Source organism: Centropristis striata, chromosome 5 (genome assembly GCF_030273125.1).
Source record: "Centropristis striata isolate RG_2023a ecotype Rhode Island chromosome 5, C.striata_1.0, whole genome shotgun sequence".
Taxonomy (NCBI): Eukaryota; Metazoa; Chordata; class Actinopteri; order Perciformes; family Serranidae; genus Centropristis; species Centropristis striata.
The window spans coordinates 29205418-29225452 of NC_081521.1; the positions used below are offsets into that span (position 1 = coordinate 29205418).

The window sequence follows — 20035 nt, forward strand, 5'->3', positions numbered from 1 at the left end:
TTAATACAATTTAAATGGGACAAATTAGCTCTAGAGACCAAAACAGTGTATTGTACCAGACTATAAACATGTTAATTAATGCTGTATAGCTGGGCATTTTGACATGGAGCTAGCCTCAAAACATAGGCACAGGTAAACTTAGGGGTAGAGTAATGGTTAGGTGTCAGACCAAAAACATCTTTTGAGCCAAAACTCTCATGGAACTGCAACGACAAAATGTATTTATGAGGCCACAATTGAAAGATTACATCTTCTCATTTATGTTTAGCATATGGCTAAATCACAACTTAAACTACATCAGTTTGAAAAGTCCTAACATTACCTCTACCTGCTGGTGGGCAGGTGGGTTTTAAGAGGTTAATAACTAACACTGAATATAATATACTATAATACTATCAGGCCTAATGAGCATACAGGAGCCATGCTGTCCGTCCACTCTCCATGGCCAGCCTGCAGTCTCTTCACATTCTCGATGTCCTCCAATACTCTCACTAGTTCACCGACTCCAAATGTGTTCACCTAGGAAAAAGAGAGAGAAGAGAGAAATTTGTTCAGCTTTATAGAACTCCTGAAGTTGTGTGTTAGATTCTTCAGTTAAATCCTCTGGCAGAAATGGATCTGTAGCTTCCAGGGTTTTCCCTGCCATTATACGGCTTAGGAGTGGCGCCCAAGCATTTTTGCCTCCCGCCTAAGAGAAAAAATAGAGCAGGTGTGCACGTTCAAGCTTATTCACGGTCTATATAGCGAGTAGTGCAGGTACCGGAGCAGGAATTTCACGAGGGCCACAGCCTCGCTCCGTGTCTCACCGTCTGCGTGTGCACGCGCTGAACTAAATCTAATCAACCTGTCCGGCCGGTAGGGCCATAGATATATATATTTAAACACCTTTCTTGTACATATCTATGGGTAGGGGGGCCATCCGTCCGGCTTTAGGTCGGAACAGTCTGTTCAGGCGCAGCCGACCATTTTCGTGTTGTGACCTATCAACACATGGCTAATTTGAATATTCAAATGAGCCATGTGTTGATTCCCCACAACTTGCTCATGCAAAGTTGCTCCAACCAGGCTGTCAATCAAGCTCTCAGCTACTGAAAGTCTGAAAATGCCAAAGCGAAAGACCCGGAATGGACAAGAGAACACGGATTTGTTACAAAAAGTAAGAGGGAGTTTCATTTTTTTTGTACATTATGTCGAAGCTATGTTGATGTGAGCAGCAAAGGCCGAGCAGCTATCGAGAGACATGCTAGCACTGACAAGCATCGAGCTAATTGGAGTACAACTCTGCTTAAAACCGATCATACCAAACAATATCTGCTTGCGTGTCCCGTGTGTGCAAAGTGTCCTCCTTTTTGATGTGAAGGAAATGGCCCCCCTACTGGGTGGTCAGAGGTCCAAATACACTGTTACATATGCCGTTTGTTAGCCGCGAGCTAACATTAGCTAACAGTTAAAGTTGTTTGAATCACACTAAACTGTGAATTACTGTTTTGAATAACTTCCTGTCGCTAAACGCATGCAGCTTTTAAAATAAGAGCGCAGTGTGTTAACAGAATTGACCACAGAATTTACAAAAAGACTGTCAAAATAAGATGCCTTAAATAAAATATACAAGAACCCTTATTCTCCTTTAAAATAATTCTTAAAATAGGCAATGATTAAGTTCAGTGTATATGATGGAATAGTGGAATTAGATCTGCAGGAGGCCACCAAATTTGGGCTTTTATGGAAAAAAACTCTGGCTGGCTGCTTCATGTCCTAGTGGAAAGCATGTTGACAGCAATTAAAAATGACACAGTATTGGATAACAAAGATTTTGTAATACGGTATCTCCCGACTGTGAAAAATGTTATGTGATGTGTTTGCCCTGATTTAGCTTACAAAGTGCACAAGATTGATGCTTTTTACTTTACAAGGAGATGTTTCTTTACCTGCTTGACTGTTTCGACTGAGACTCCAATCTTCCTCAGAAGTGTCATTACTAGTCCTTAAATTAAATTCATTATGGACGTGGACTTAAAATCATTGTTTTATTTTATGGCCTGATACCCTGGCTTTTGGCCTTTGTGCCCTCAAAAAATTGACAACACAAAAGGCCAAGTGGCCTTGCCCCTAAAATGATGAAATTCCAGGCCGAAGTTTGTTCGGCGGTTCTACAGGACCAATTCAGCCAGAAGAATTAAATGTTCAAAAGGGGGCTGTGAATTGTGCAAATAAAGTGTAAATTACAACTAAAGCAAATTGAATCTGTTTTTTAGTTACCTATAGTAATGAGAGTGGTCAAAATTATGTGAAATTGCACAGTTTTTGGTTAAAAAAAGCTTTTTAAAAAAATGTAAGGCCGAGGAACGCTAACCCCGCTGCTTCAGACCTCTAAAAACCCAGGGAAAACCCTGGCTTCATACCTTGGTGAGGGCCCCAGGATGGAAAGTCCAGCGGATGTTGTTGCTGTACTGGACTCTGACATCTCCTCGGTCAGTGATTCTATGAACCGTCCCGATCCGGCAAATGTACTGCAAACACAAATAGGCGGTTTCACCCAGGGTCTCTCACTGCATGGCTGCGACCACAGTGTTCCCTTTAGCAGCTGTTGGATGCTCGGTTTCCTTTCACTCTGTTGCACGCTAACGTCCATCTGAGCCACTTATATAAATATTGTGTATGCCAGCCTCAAGAGGCACGTGTGTGGGGCCATGTTTGTTGAAAACATAAAGAGTACATACTATGTGCAAAGTACAAAGAGTTCATTGGAAGTTAACTCAACAGGGAGTTAAGTAGAGCTGTTTGTTATTGTGTGATTTATCTTTCTGGTAGAAGGGAAGAGTTTATTACCTCAGCCATTTTTGGGTTCCAGCCTCCATGGCCCTCCTGCATCTGTCGCAGGATGTCCACCTCCAAGAGACATTTGACCTTGTCGCCCTGCTGGAAGGAGTGACCATCGGCGCTGTCCTGGCGCTGCAGCTCTGCATGCTCTCCTGGATGGACAGGTGTTATGATGGAGACGTGTGAGGGTAAAAAATATTTGCATTTAAAGTCAGTGTGCACATGTTTTCTGCAGACATTCATATTTACATTGTTGTAAACTTTAAAAAATATGCAAAATCACCACAAAATATTACATTAATGACTTCAGGAATTGGTCCCTCTTACCAAGCCTTGGTAGGTGGTCTTTGTAATAGAAGCCTCCTTGGCCGTCGGACACGTATTTGAGGTCTACTTTGCCCTTGTGACCCATTCGGTAGACATTGGTGGTGCCATTAGACCAGGTGACACTGGCCACGCTGCGACCAGACTCTGTGTCCCAGCCTCGAATGTCCACTACTTTACCAACCTTACCTTCCCCGCCTACACACACACACATAAATATTCAAGAAACAATAATGCATCAGTGTGTGGGAGAAAGGGGAGTAAAAGGCAGTGAAAGAAAAATCAGCTTTTTCCAGAACAAGAAGTTGTTATAAAGAGAGAAAAGTGCATGAACAAGAGTACATGTGTGATCTTCCATGGTAAAATTTGACAAGCAAAATGTAAACATGAGACAAATGAGAGATGACAGACAAGGAGGTGTGTGAGAAACAATTTCCCAGTAGAGACATAAGCTGACAAGTGTTATTTGCTTCCATTTTATAGAGCCAGTTCAGTTCTTCATGGGGGTTTTATAACACCGGACAAAACACAATTCCCCTTCTTGATTCCCAAAAACATCAGAGTAAAAATTAACATCCACCATTGATTAAACAACTCAATATTTCACAAGATGATTTCAGACCCATTCATCAGGTTTGTCAAGAAAAGTCTCATTAAGCGATTAAAGTCATCAAGCTGCCTCAGTGCCTGACCGCCACACCAGCTAAACCAGTGACCCGAAAGACTAGATGGTGGGCTGGGGGTTTCTGAGCATGCTCAGAGCGCCCTGTATACCGCATACACCATTTAAGCCTGATGACTGACTTAACCAAACCCCAGGGCGTTGATTTCAAAGACACCAAAAGGACATTTTGACTCATTCGCTCTCTAGCCCTGAAAAGGGAGCGCCGCTATTCTCAGAGACAACAGTGACCCCAGACCAGGAAACATAAAGACATATTAGCATTCCCCGCTTTCCCTGAAGGGAAAATTCAAGGGCTCCAATTTAGCCCACTAATATGGAAGATTCCTTTCAATTATTATTCAAACTATTTCAAACAGCAGCCAGTGCGGTTTTGTCTGAATCTGAAAGAAAGCACTTTTTTGTAGTTTGTCACATAATGTAAAACCCCAGCAGTGGAAACACAATCTCCATTCTCTGTAGATTATATTTTAAGTCAGTTTATGCCACTATGCAGGAATGAGAAAAAGAGGAAAAACAAAGAGGATAAATGTTACAGAACAAGGACTCACAGACAGGCACATCTGTGGAACAGACTCAGATGAGTCACTGGCAATATAAAAGCACACAGACACATACTAACACGACATTTTGTGGGTTAATGAGACGCGAGGTTAGAATGTTATTATGGGCTGTGGATGGTGAAACACTTTGAAGAGGTACAGCTCCATGCTCAAGAAGGTAGGGGGCCTGCTGAGTAGGCAGCACCAAGTTAGTGGTTAAGAACAAAGACCCCCACCCCACACACACACACACATATCACAACTCACCGTCTTGGTTGCCCCAGTCCCAGTCAGGTCCACGAACTACTTTAACACCCTGGAAGATTCCTTTGAGGATGATCCGTGGGAGGTTCTGCCTTGGTGCCAAGCTCACTCTGTGATAAAATCATGGAGACACAGCTGAGCAAAGTGCTCTACTGACCACCGAAGATTATGTTAAAACTTGAGATCCTTAATACAAAACTTGGTTCAAGTATGCTTATTAAAACCCCAACAAAACTGTCAAAAGCTGTCAAATCTTTGAATCTGTGACCAGCCGAGGCAGATGCATGCCCCAAAAGCCAGAATGATGAGGTGATGTAACTTTCTAGAATTACCTGACTGTTTCAGCCGTTCTATTTCCAAAATCTCATTTTGTAAATATTTTCTGAAAGCATCAATAGTATGTTAGTGGAGTATCATTGCAATATCGAAGATACTGGGTCCAAAATATCCCAATATTTGACTTTCTCCATATCGCCCAGCTCTAATTCAGTATCGCAATCTTTCTGACTGATTGTCATGAATAGAGATTCCAGTTATTACGATTTCCTTTGTCAACCATGTAACTGAATTATAATCAATTCATTATTACAAGCTTAGGAAATGAAAATCTTGATTTTTTAGTTTTTCCAGGAAAAAACTTTTTATAGATAGGACAAATCATGATCTTTTTCAGTGAAAAAACAAACAAAAACAATCTTGATAAGGTAATCATAAAAATCATCCTGATGATCAACACTATGGCAAGTTACCAGGAAATAAGCTTGGTTTTGTTTACATTTATCAATTCTCGGCAAAATACATAATGTGGACAGCGACACCTGTTTTAAGTCACCCTGCGTCCTCTGCCTAACGGATGATGTCTACTCTTTGGTTGTTCTTTCACAAGTTGTAAAGAGGTAAGCAGGACATACCCTACTTAAGATGAGGTCTTTTTTCTGATAGGATTTCAGGACTGTGAACAGCTAAAAACCCATAGAGGAGACCTAAGCATAGCTGCTGACATCAATATCAACACTCTACAATCCAACACAGCGACCAACGGCCTAAACTGTGATCACAGATTCAGGAGAGAAAGTCTAAAAATCTGACGTACCTTATGGTAAAGATTTGATCAGATCTTGGTGCAAAAGAGCTGCCTATTCCCATACTTTCTTGACAAGATCAAATCCCAGCTTCCATTTAAAGCGAACAGCTTTTTGGATTGACTCGCAGTCATATAAAACCCAGTGCGATCAAAAGAAAAAGAGCCTTGTGAGAGCTGTCGTCCTCAGAGAGCCTCGTACAGGCTTTGCTACTCCCACATGTCTCTCTAGCGCTGGGGTTTTGCTTCAAGTTAGCCTTGGCTAACTTGATCCCCCGTCACTGGCCAGCTTTTCCAGGTTCTGGGTACTATAGCAGGAAATAGCAGTGCATTTGGCTCTCAGAGCCAACTAACTAAATCTCAGCATGGGACTGGGCTTGGACAGGTCTGAGCTGGGAAGGGTGCGTTTCTGTAAACAGAGCGTTGAGCCTAATCCCTGACAGGAGAGCCATCAGAAAGCAGGTCACCCTAGGGCATGTATAGGGCATGCACATGCTTAGATATATAAATGTCTCTATATGTATATATAAATGGAGATACAAGAAAAAATGCTTCACATACAGCGCATAGGGTCTGTACAAACCCATTTTTTTGCATTGCTTTCATGTATTGAATTGTTTTTTTTGCTGTGTTTTACGAGCTTTTCGAGGAATTCAGGATATAAATGATAATAGGCCAACCAAAACAATGCTGGTTATAGTAACATACTTCCTGAACGTGGAGTATTAAGGGTCATTGAGGGAATGTAGCCAACTTCCTGATGGAACAAAGCTAATCAAGACTTCAAGGACTCACTGAAAAAATAAAAGTTGTAGGGCTTATGGTGGGAGAACTAGCTAGTAAGAGGAAAGACTAATCGTACAATTAGACCAAAAATTGTTTCAGTGGAGAAGCGAATGTAAACTGACAGTCCAACATTGTTGGACAATTGGCCATGTCCGCTGCGTCTGACATGTTGTTCCTAAGTGTAGCTTCTTTGGGAAACACAACAGCTCTTTCGAGGGATCAAGATTTCTAATCCTGTTCAGCCAAATGTCATACCTGCTTCCAGACAGGATCAGGAAAACAGACCTACACCTACTGACACGAGAGACAGCTGGGTCAACAAGCAAAGGGCAAGCTTAACCTCTTTAATTCACACAGTAGTAAACAAAAATAGCTTTATAGATCCAACAGTATGGCCAAAATCTTCAATCTCAATATAGCTCATTTCATATCTCAATTGTACAATATAGTATTATTTCTGGTCATTCAATCAATAAATAGTCCATATCAGATTAAGACATGCTAAATTCTAATCCTGGGTGAATTATTGCTTGACATTTTAAATGCACAGAGCATTTTTTAATTTAATCAAGAATTGCAAAAATTAAACATAACAGATTTAAGTGAAATCATAGAGAACAAAATAAATGTATTTTAGCCCACAAGAACCAAATTCAGATGGAAACTGGCAATTCTGGCCAGTAGACAGAGAAATCACTGGAAAACTGTGCAGGCAGCCAGTTTGGGGTTGGACTGGATGTGCTTACTGCTCCACCTGAGTTGAGGAGGTCATGCAGAGCAGTGTAGCTTGATGTGCAAAGGGAGGATTAAGCATTCAGATAGATTCCCCGTAACTGCGTGTGTGTTGTTTGTTTGTGTGTTGAAGAGCCGATTAACCAGCTGCATACCGACCATCTCCTCGTAAACATATGGCACACGCATATGCTGCCCTGAGCACTGTCAGCACGCACACACATGTGTCAATGTAGTGTAAACCTATTCACCTGAAACAGATGATGTCACTGTGTGGGTCATTCAGAACACTGGATCACTTCCTGTTTGCACACTTAGATCAGAAAAAATAAACTGAAACAAATATATAATCTATAATATCATATCCTAAAGCTTCACAGTAACAAAAAGTGTTGAGAAAACACACAACTGATCCTGTAAATCTGGTACACAGCTTACTGCTTTGTGAGCAGAACATTTAATTGTACTTTGATTTGCTTCCTATCCAACACCTGTTATCTAATTTATGTATTCTAGGAAAATGTTAACGTGCTAATCCAGCACAGCCGAGAACGTACGCCTGCTAATCCAGTTAAATCTGCTGTAATTACAATGGAACACTCATGTACAGTACAATACATCCGGCTCAGTGCTCACACCATGTTTGTGATGGTGCAGCTCAAGTGTTGGCGAGCTGCAGCAGTTTATAGTGTTGTTGACAACTTCCCATTGTCCCCTCAGGACACCAACAAAGTTTCTGCCTGCAGTCTGTCTGAACTACAAATAGATCTGCCCTGCTTAAATCGTTATTAAACCCTCACACATGTTTGGTCCACATGAAAGGAGTCCCTCTTAACCACGCTAAGCCCAAACTCCAGCCTCCTCACATAAATCACCGCTGGCACAACAAGAAGCCTCACTTATTATGAAACCAAGCTAAATTTGCCTTTCCAGGCAAATATCAAGTGTGTCCCATGACTGCCAGATTATAAATTAGGCTTTTGAAATGCTGTCAGTGAAATATGGGTCAGTGTGGTCTGGGTATAAAGAAGCACTGTGTGCCGAGCACCACATACTGTACAGTGTTCTTCTATTTCATTCATCTAACGAGAAAATAAGTGACTTTCATGTGATGTTCTCCCACATGTACACTCTGTCCCGCTGCTGGCTGACAATGACAACACCACTTTAACTGAGATTATGCAAAAATGTCTTTGATAAAGAGGATGAAGGGGAAAGGCAATGACTGAATTGTATGAATAGATAATCTCATGTTATTATGTTGAGCATTGATCCAAAATCTCTCTTTTGATTTACTTATCTTTGTTGTCCAACACAATTCAGAGACATTTACCCAACTCTTCATTACAACCAGACAGGCTCAACACTGAACATGAGTACGGATAGGCAATACAAATCCAAGTACACTGGACTGGGGGCACACCTGGTAGAGCGCATACCATAGAGGCTCAGTCCTCGAGAGCATGTGGCCCCGGTTCGAATCTGGCTCGGAGCCCTTTCCCGCATGTCTTCCCCTCTGTCTCCCCCTTTCATTCTGAATATCTCTCTACTATAAATAAAGCTGTAAAATGCCCCCAAAAAAATCTTTAAAAAAAAAAAAAAGTACAATAGACTTGGAATTACACACCTTTTCAAAATTCATAGACATTATTCCTACGATCACTTGACACACATCAGCTGTACTCAGGTGATCTCCTTTCACTAACTGTGACATTGTTGGCATCAACTAGCTGGAAATGTATTTATTATTTAAACCTCATATATTTATAATTAATTTACATTATTTTGTAAATGTCTGTTTTCACTTTGATATTAAAGGTTGTTGTTTTTTGTAAATTGTCAAAAAAAGCCAAATTATATCGACTATGATTTCATGTGTAAAAGCAACAAAAGAGTGAAACATCCAAGTGGGTGAATATTTTTTTAACAAGAATTGTATTACAAATACAACTCTCTCCCAAATCCAAAAAACTAGAGTACTAAAACATTTGTGATATTATTAAGTCTGGACCTACACCATAGACAATGAATTGGTAAAGATGTTATAAATGACACTGCGAGCACCCAGGTGAATGTTGTGAGTATATGGGTACACTTTCTTTTACAAAGCTTATTTGGGTGAGAAAAAGAAAAACAAACATTAAGTGGGTTCATAAAATCCACAAAACGTATTTTCTATGGCGCAGCTCCAGACTTTAAACTTGATGAAATCACAAGTTTGAGACTCACTTCTCAGGTTCCTAGACTTAAGAGAGAGTGGCTGATGGAAATAACATATTTGAATTCTTAATTCAGTTGGTGTGCCCCTTTAACTATGAAGTGTAAAAAATGTCTCTTTTTCCTTGTTCTCTTTTTTCTTCTCATTACAAATGTATTTTTTAACATTTGCAGTTACGACTCGTTCAAATTCTGCTGTTTCAAGAAAATGTGAGCCCGTAGATTAAATTTCAATCCAATTTAACACCACAGTGTGAAACTCAATATGTTCGTGTACATGCGTATGTTTTCTAAAAACTGAAAGTTCATTTAAGGTCCCTCCTAGGGACTGTACAATTGACGATACGTTTTTTTACATACCAAAATCCTATGCACCGTCTAAAAACTCATAAATACACACTAATCTACAGAAGCGAGGGCCAGTGATGTTTGATGATTCAATTCACATCATGGCTGACTGACCTCAGCTGACTCACAGTCTTTTCTGCCACTTATGGACACCAATATACCATCCATGTTTCATATTCTATAAAAAATAATCTCCCTGAGAGAAATAACAGAGACAGGTCCTGTGTGTCATCAGTGACACCAATCCATTGAGAAATACTGCAAACAAACATTCTGAATGGAGCTCAATTTTCTATCATATAATAAATTTATTTATTTATTTATCTATTTCATTTATTGAAAACTTAATTTAAGGTGTTCTAAACTCATCAGCATGTCTGAAAAACATTTTCCCTAACTCAATGAAATTTAAAAAAGCCTCGTCTGTGACAGTAAGCGAATATTTGTGCAGTGTCCACAGAGGGAAGGCAGTGACCTGTTTGGAGGGTCACATAAAAGGTGTTTGTCCTCCATAATGAAGGACACTGCTGAGGCCAACATTTAGGCCTCAATGACAAATCAATACTTCTGAAGAGAAACTGAGATAGGAGACGAAATGAGATTCCAGCTGCTGTCAGAATGCTAAATGGTGACTGCAGACCAAGTTTCACTTAAAGCCCAAATCTGTAATTGGTCTGCGGCTCCATTTCCACCACAACTATCAGACTGAAAATGCTCTTAAATCAAATGCAGAACCAAGAAAAATAATAGTAGGAAGTTATAACATAAACTGCAGATAGATTGCAAGGCTACTGGATTCAAGTCATAAACATTTCAATGACGGGTTCAAATTGTTAATTTGTTGTGCTGTCTTGTGACAGTGTCGTGTTTGATACAACCACTAGGAGTCAAAGGCAGAAATTGACCAACAAGGAACACACTTCTGGCTCATTGAGCGTGGTTTAAATCTTAGTTTGCAAACTGAGGAGCAGAGTGCTCCTGGTTATTATTTTTTCCTATCAAATCTAACCTAAAGAGTAACAAGTCCTGATTCTCCTCACCCCTATTTTGCACTATTCAGTGGACAGCATGCACAGGAACATAAATGGAGCTGTGTTGGACCTGGACCAGGCCAAACTATAGAAGAAATCTGGGTCATACATATCACCTCGTTAAAACGAGAACAGGCCATCCAGCTGACATTCAGACAGAGCCCAAAGCATTTTGAGAGCTTTACAGTGAAGTGATGCAGAAGAGTGGATTCTGAAGGGAGAACTCACTCCACTTAATCTGGATACGTAGGACACTTGGAATCAGCTCACTAAACATTTAGCCACAGCAAAGCCAAGTGTGGTTCGCCTAAGCTGACTTTGGCTAGCCATTAATTTAAATAATAATACAGTGTTTTGGAAATAGACCATGATAATATCTGGCCAGGTAACTGAGAAGAGATCCTGACTGCAGCCAGGGAATATATAAGAAACTTAGCAAATCTAGCAGATATGTACAAAAGTGAAAAACCTGATGACATTGCTGTAAAGACACCAGACTAATGAAAGCTTATTTGAGGAAACTACACTAATAAGGTCGAACAGAACAGTACAAGCTAGTCGAACAGAGACATTGTAAAAAAGAAACCATCGTTAGAATTTAAATGAAGTCCGGGGGAAGTTGTGGTGTGCTACTCACGGCTGAGAGTGCGCCGTCTCATATCGCTCGAAAGCGTGGCTCAGGTCGTGCTTGTTGTTCATGTAACACTGGGTGCACAGGTCATAGTCGAAGCACACCTTGCACTTCCATCGCATTCCCATGATGCCGTGCTTCTTGCAGCTGTCACAGATGATGTTGGAGTGACGCACGCCTGCAGGGGAAGGAGAGGCAGTGGAAGAAAGGTGAGTGGGGTTATAAATTCAACATGCCTGTGGTGGTTTTGAGATGCAAGTACTCTGTGTCTCCAATATGCAAGTCACTGAAGCAGTCAAGGCATATGATTATGTCTTCACCGATGTTACTTATCACAGCGGCTCATATCATGAGATGAAGAAGAAGTGAGGCACAAACATCATGATAAAAATACCCCCACCCCCTCAGCTCCTCGGCTCTTGTCCTCCTCTTCTTTCGCTCGATTAATTGAAGGGCAAGCTTCTGAGGCAGAAAAATGACGCTTTAAATGGAGCAAAATGCTAATGAGCCCTGCATTATTGCATGTGTCATTCAAGTCCAGAATAGAGCTGGATGGCTGATGATGGGAGATAGCCTTTACTGTATCCTGCCTCAAATGGGCTTTGTGAAGTCTGTGTGTGTGAGTTAAAAGCAGATACTTTGTGCTGGATTTCACCACAGGCCTGTTAAACTCTACAGAAACCAAGGACGATGATATCTGGTCCGGTTCATGCAGGGCTCTCAGTGTTGTTCAGCCAATGACCACATTTAAGGTCCTAAATTATCTTGAGCCCAGCAGCAAGAGCAGGGATTTGACTTTGGGGATGGTATTCTTTTGTTTTTTTATGATTAAGAGCATGCAAACTGATTTAACAGAACTTAAATGCTGAAATAATTCTCAGGAAACGGTAAACATTGGTATCAAACTTAAGTATTTTCTTGACCAAACTGAGTATCAAAAACTGTGAAGTTCATCAAATGCTTCATCACATTCGTACAAAAAAATCATAGAAAACCATTTTTGAATGTGACATATCAAAATAATTTTGGTAAACTCAAACTCAGTTGTCATTAGTACATATTAAACTAGAACCAGTTGCAGCCTCTTCAAAGCCACCTGCCTGGGTGGCTTTAGGAAGTAAAAGCTATTGCAATGACTTCGCCCACCTCGTCAGTTGACTGGGCGGTTGAACTGGGGAGCCAAAGGCAAAATTCAAGTTTCAAGGTTCTCTTTTGAGTGATTTAAATCAGATTTTAGAATGGAATTTGGATAGCATCAGAAATTTTAAGACACATCATCATCGTCATCAGTAGTGGACCTCAGGATCATCAAGTGTTTCGACCATTATGACCAAACACCCTCCAGCTTGGAGTGCATCCAATACCCAATTGGACTTTTAATTCCCTGTATCAGGTTTTAATACGATTCTTTAAGTATCCTGACGAACTAACTTCTCTTCTCTAACTAATGAGAAATGTAAGTTGTGCTTCAGTAGAAGTCAAAGTTATTTTGGAAAGGGTAGATCTTCTTGAGGTAAAGACACAACAAGGTTTTGATTGTGCATAAATTGGGGGTTAGACCCCAATAAAAATTTTGAGCCTTAAGCTTTTAACAGAACTGTAAAAAAAAAATTAAAAAATGCATCTCGGCGTCTCGGTGGCTCACACTGGTAGAGTGCATACCACCAAGACTGACCTGGGTTCAAATCTGGCCCGAGGTCCCATTGTTTGTCTACCCCTGTCTCCCCCTTCCATTCTATCTGTCACTATCCAATAAAGCCAAAAAATAATCTATACAAAAAAACCTTCCCCAGGTGCGTCTTAAGAGGCTACTGACCCAGTGTGAGTTTTGGTATGACCCTAGTCATGAGTGCTTACCGATTTGAGCGTTATCATAAAGCAGCAGGTCGTAGGAACCCTGGTAGCCAGTTCGGTAGTTGGTTCGTGTGCCACTGTCCCACTGTACCACCACCGTCTTGTCTGGCGTGGTGGTGCTGCCCTGCCGTCCAATCTCCACCACAGTGCCCACATGGCCCTCGCCATCATCCTGGTTACCCCATTTCCAGTCCAGGCCACGCACCACGCGCATGCCCACCTCCATGCTGCCTCTGCTGGGGCCTGGCTTGGGGGCTGAGCGCAACGGCCGGGGCCTGGCAGCGCTTTCGCTCCCGCTGCTGCTGCGCCTCCGGGGCTTGTGAGGAACGGAGCTGGCTCGTGCCGACGATATTGTGGGTAGGGACGGCACCAGGGGTGTTTCCGGGAACAGATCTGGGGTGACTGGAGGCAAGAGAAGAGAAAAGGTCAATGAAACCTGGGGAAATGACGGCAGCTAAATCAAGTACAGATGAAGTAAACAAATGTACCTAGTCAATAACAAACAGCTGATCCTTGCCAACTACTCAAGAGTTCATTCCAAAACTTAAAACTGGCCCAAAAAACTATTGGGGTTAGTTCAGCTGCTTTTAAACAAGGAATTCACACAACCTGTGTGTTGTTTGACTACAAGTCTGTCAGTGGTTGCTGAGGGACTCATAAAGCAACATGCCATATGTCTCATCAATTTCAGAGCAGTGTTTTTCTCTTCGCTGGTGGATCATTCACTGAAGGTCTTGCTGTGTGTCATGGCACATTTCTGGAGAGAGCAGCTGGACACTACTGCTGCGCCCTGCTGCACTAATCAAGCCCAGGCCTGACACACACAAACACACACACACACACACTTGTACCTACATCCTTAGCAACACAGTCCATTGGCTTAATTCACGTGAGTTTCCCACAAACTAAAGCAGACAAAACAAACCCAAGTCTGGAGTTGTGGACAAAAATTTTGAACTCTTCATTGAAAAGCAAATATCGCTTATTTTAGCATATTTTATGTCATCAGGCTAAAAAATAAAATAGAATAAAATAAGATAATAGTAAATAAAAAAATCTTGTTATTGTGGTTACATGATTGAATTCATGGTGCTGTTAAATTGCTGATAGACCACCCCATTAATACAAGTGTGGGCAAACAGTTTTTGATCTCAGTGAAAATGTTTTTTTTTTCAAAGGCTAAATACCAACAAATATGGATTGGTGCTGAATATTTCATTAGATACAAATTTCTTCTTCGTATCTTTTTCAATAAACGTTGACTTCATAACGTGAATGTTTGGATCACCCAAGTCAGAAAGAATCTGAAGCACCTACCACTTAAATCTGATACTACAAACAGTACAATGATAACATTATTGTAGCCTAATCTTAAACTGATTATGAATGAACCTTTAAACCATTGGCTACAGCCCTCGACATGCTTGAATCTCATTTTAGTTACAGTAACTGTAAAAAAAAATCTGTAGAAACTAATCCTAAGGTATTCTCAAGAAGACATAAAACTGTCAAAGTCTCATCACAAGGACAGTACAAGACGTACAAGAACACACACCCTTGACATGTGACCCCAGGGTGTTGAATGAATGCCGCCGGGTGCAAGAAACAAGAACACAGGAAGAAAGCAGCATTCATGTGGCAGCTTGAGTCAGCAATACAGAAACAGAAAGGAACTTTTGCCGAAGAGCATGACCATCAGCAGACCCCCTTACACATACATTAATCACATGTGGTCAGAAATGTTCTTATATACACAGTGGTCTATTTCCACCACGAAACAAAAATAAATATGAAGCATTCATTGTTTGATACGACAGTGGTTTATCTGTCTCATATCATACGACAAAAACATGTTTGTGAGGTTGCAGAAAAGAAGAACTGTAAGATGATGCAATGTGATGTACTGAAGGGCAGTACATAACATTCATTCATATGTACCATCAAACAACATATCTTTGTAATAACAGCCCATATAATGCACATCGTGATTATCTGACTTCCTTCCTAAAACAGTTTGTCTTCTGCTGAAGAAATCTGAATGCCAGGGCCGGTTTTTGCTGTGGGCAATGTAGGCGACCGCTCAGGGCGCAATCTATGTGAGGGCACACTAGACTGATCCCAGGCATTCCATGTGCAGTCATCTACGTGAATTTGTTTACGTCACGTGACTCCGGTTGATTGACGGGCGGTGTTGGCAAAAGGTAATGATTTCGAGTCTTCATCTTCATCATGGATCAAAGTAAAAGACCAAAGAAGCCATCAAGTGCCCAGTTCAGAAAAAGAAGGAAAAAAAGAAGAGGAGGAGAAACGGGCAAAAGATAAAAGGTATGCAGATTTCTATGAGTGACGTGAGTGACGGTAGGCTATAGGCTATTTATTAGCCTCTTGCTAATATGTTGCTATTAGCCACAGAAGACCACTGTATTTGGTTTTTAGTTTTGTTGAACTAGAATAAGAATTGAGGCATGTATTTCATGCCTCAAATCTTATCCACCTATCCATCCATCCATCTCCATCCCCATCATCCCACTGTAGTACAAATGGTTTCTGGGAGTTAGGGATGCACCAAAACCGATACTCTGGATCAGGTATAGGCAATAAAATAGCTGTTGATCCATTCAACATTTCCTTATTTTTATTCATGATAAATAACAATTTAGTAAATTTATACCTGTGTATTTATTTGTTCCATATAGTTTTTCAAGTTAGGAAAGCAATGTTTAAGTCAAGACTTCAACTTAAAAGAGAGTTAAAGTCAGAAAATCGGCCGATTACGCTTGTTGAAGCAAAGTTGTAGGTTAAGGAACAGTCTGTAAACCTTGAAGTACACGTGTGTATGGAGCAGCAGGGACGAGTCATGGGCACTCATTCTAAATATTCAACTCTCCGAAGCAAATATATCAGAATTGTTGTCTTTTGGAAATTACTATCTTTTAACAATTCATTATGCAGCCAGTATGTACACCAATGTCTACTTTCTCATATTAAGAAGCCAACAGCCCAGGAATTACTGCTAGTGCTAGTGGCATTTATGACCCTAAATCAAATCGTTATTTTATACTTGCACAGTTATTAACAAACAGAACAACAACACATTATTCTGTCATATTTGACTGGCCATTTTGTAACATAAAATAAGTAATTACAGAAAGAGTCTGAGGTCACCGAACAGAAGCTTACCCTGAAATCAAGTGCCATGTTTGTAATAAGAGTCAATACATCTGTCCACAGCCCTTAGCAGATGGTGGTGTTAATCCATCATTTCCCTGTTTGCAACCACCATTAATCTAAATTACAGGGGTGAGGAAGAGACTCAAGTTTTTCTGAGGACAGTAAAAATATAGTACATTTTCTATAAGTGCTGGTGGAGGCAGGAAACTTTCAACAACACTTTTTAAAGCCCTATCCTTAAGCCTTAAGCTCGCCATATACCCTCCATTTATCTGGTAATGTTCACCTATTGTGTTTTTTAGTATATAGCCTGATTCAGTTCAGTCACCGGGTTTACTTCAAAGTTCAATAATAGGACAGACAGATGTCTGTAATACGCCTGAGATTACACTTGCACGCTTATCAAGATTACAATGTCATTTTGGTATTAAAGGCATAGGCTTAAGCATAAAAACATATGGGATGTAAGGGATCAAAGGAGGTTTTTTGTCCCAAAAAAAAGACAGCTTAGGCTCTTTTATGCACTGAAATAATATCCAAGCCAATCATCAAACATTTCAGCATGCAAACAGAGGGGCTTTCACAGGCGGTGGAAGGCTTCTGCACGCAGCTCGGAGCATTCTGGGTGTGGATGGATGTAGGAAATGTCAAGTTGATGTACTGGTAACTGAGAATACAATCATCATGAATCTCTAAGTGACCTAAAAACACTTAAACCACTCTAAGGGAGGAGAATATTTTTGTTCAACAAAGCCAACACGCTGAAAAGCCTTAAACTTAAACATTTGCAGTAGAGCAGGCTCAAAATCTAGTATTCTGGATTGAGAGACTGTTTTTGCGGACAGAAAAAGACCTACCACCTACATTGTAAATAAAAACCCACCGCTTCCCACACCGCCAACTCTGCTGCCCCCACACTGTGTGTTCCACAGAGAACATACTGATCTCTAATCATTATTAAACGGACAGGACTGGTACTGACAGGTCGATGCTACACAGTGGATTCAGGGGGTGACTCTACCTACACAACAAGCTCCTCTCCACATATAGGGACACCATTTCTCACTGTGAGCTTTTAATTACACCACTTACAAATGCACACCCCAGAATAGAGTGAATAGAGCAAAAATATTTCCTAAAAATGCCCTCATCTTCTTAAATTCCAACGCACATTATTGTTTGGTGTCGACAGATGGTCACTACCACAATAATTAATCCCAATGTTGCTTCCTGAACAGAAGTGAGTTGTTACTACATACCAAAAAAAACTATTACCTCTTGTTGAAATTTGGCACCAACGATGTATAAAATAAAAACAGGCTCACTAGCTTTGAAAATTGCAATCAGCAGCTGTTTGCACAAACAAGAGTGTGGACTCCAGCTTCCATTTTTGTATTTACACTTCTGTGTTTGTGCATTTCAATATCTCGTATGTAGTGTTATCTGCAGCAAAAGCAAAGTCTAGAAGCTGTATGTGGGTAAACCTCTAAAATGTAGTTGTGTCTAAAAGTTTATAGGCAGTTTGGTAGGTGACTTTTATTAACCCTTTAGCGTTCTGACCCCAAAATTTGCTGTATTAAATGAACTGTTGTGACCTCTAGGATAATCACAGCCTCATGAAACTTTCCAGCCACAAACTACAGATCTAGGGCTTCCCCAGGTAGGTTGACAACAAGAATAAGATAAGGGATTTTTCAGCAGTTTCCGGAACAAAAAGGGCTCACCATCCAATCACTGATAAATGCAATTTTGCAGCAATTTTCAAAATGTTTGTTCAAAAAGTTTTTGATACCCAATCAGAGCATGGATTTTTCTATGGTGTTCCTCAAGGTCTTAGGGTCTTAATGTGGTATGGAGGGATTTTTGACCATTGCATTTACTCTTCAGCTGCTGCAGCAACCCTGCATGGGACATAATTGAGCATGTGAGTGGCTTTCATATACTTGTATCATAGTGTTCAAAGCCATTATACACTTTCATTATTTTAATTAGTAAGTCAATTGGTAATTTAACACATTTTTATGATTTAAAACATGACACAGTGCTGAGCTACATGTTAAATAAATCTCCAGCCCTCCTGTTGCACCACAAACCAACAAACAAAGGGGGCAAAATGCTTAGGAGTTAATAAATTCACGTCAATCCAAGATTAGCAATTTCAAATGAATACTAACTAAGCATACCCTGGATACAGTCAGCTGGTTTAGAAATCAAAAGTTCAAATTGTAAAAAAAATGGACAAATCAGTTTATACATAGACTGAGGGCCAAGACAGGCAGGATTACAGCTCTCTGCCTGCGATAACAGATGGGCTGGCTTCCGTCATACACACTGCTGAGGGCCAATCTGGGAGGGCACCGTCAACCTCCTTCACACAAACAACCAGACAGGCGTTTGGCCACAACACAAATAAACACACAGCATAAACAAATGCTCAAAATTGCAGAGGAATATTTCATAATTTCCATGAAGTAGGTGTATTACACTAATGAGGGTTCAACTTGAAGGCTTTTTTTGAACTGCTACACATAGTGTTTCAAACATGAATATACAACTGACAATGCAAGTGATTTGGGATTGATTGTTAGAGTATAATAATAATAATAATAATTACAATAGGGTCCTCACACTTTCAGTGCTCGGCCCCTAATAATAATAATAATAATAATAATAGTATAGTTATGTGTTATATGTTCAAAATTGAATCATCATCAGCAGACTACATGGTGTTTTGCTTCCTGCGTTTTGTTTTAAACAGAGGGTGAAAACTGATTCTGAATGAAAAATAATGTATTTTGGAAAATTAAAACATGTAAGCATGTCCTAGTAGAAACCCAAATACAAGTATGGACCAAAAATGAGTAGTTATTAACAAGTGCAGACCAAAATGCCTCTGAAAAGATGCCTGGTCCCAGACTTTCTCAAACTACAGCTATAAAGTACATAAAAATGTGTTTCTCAAAACATTTGAGGTGAGAAAAAGGCAATACATTAACAGACTCTTGACTGATATTTGATCAGCGCTGCCTAGTTTGACAGTTTGATCCGAGTTCCATGACTTGTGCTGGATGTCAGTCTTATATAAGATAAACGGTTGTGATTGGCCAGACGGAGGCCAGTCGGGGTGGAAATCTGAGTGACCAGACACATCTGCCAGAGCAAATAAAACATGAGCTCGGTAGACGTGACTGGTTGGATCTGCCGAGCACAATAGGTCAACTTTAAAGGGCTAATTCTTAACTGTAGAACTGAACAACCTAATTATGTGGTAATTGGTAGTAAGTAACTGTGTGTTGTTAGTTTCTGTGATTATCTGGTAGGTTTGTTGTGATTAGAGTACAATACTATAATGGTTCATGTATCCTTTGATCAGGTTTAAGTAAGGCAGTGTTATAAAGGTCTCAGGATCATAGGCTATCTACCCACATGGATTGAAATCTGTCTGAAAGGGAGAGTGACCAGATACATCTGCCAGAGCAAATAAAACACTCGGCAGATTCAACCAGTCTGTAGAACTGAACCACGTACCTATGTAGTAAGAGGAAGTGAAAT

General features: G+C 40.4%; 1 protein-coding gene across 2 annotated transcripts in view; it reads right to left on the reverse strand.

Moving 5' to 3' along the window:
- The window catches only part of mib2 (MIB E3 ubiquitin protein ligase 2), a 50809-nt gene that overhangs the window by 22670 nt on the left and 8104 nt on the right, over positions 1-20035 (reverse strand). For both annotated transcript variants that reach the window (XM_059332587.1, XM_059332586.1), the window contains exons 2-8: positions 13316-13714; positions 11465-11636; positions 4636-4742; positions 3148-3342; positions 2830-2972; positions 2403-2510; positions 415-519 (exon numbers count right to left, since the gene is read on the reverse strand). In XM_059332587.1, coding sequence (XP_059188570.1) covers positions 415-519; positions 2403-2510; positions 2830-2972; positions 3148-3342; positions 4636-4742; positions 11465-11636; positions 13316-13538 — 1053 coding nt within the window. In that variant the 5' untranslated portion in view covers positions 13539-13714. The remainder of the gene's footprint in view (positions 1-414; positions 520-2402; positions 2511-2829; positions 2973-3147; positions 3343-4635; positions 4743-11464; positions 11637-13315; positions 13715-20035) is intronic.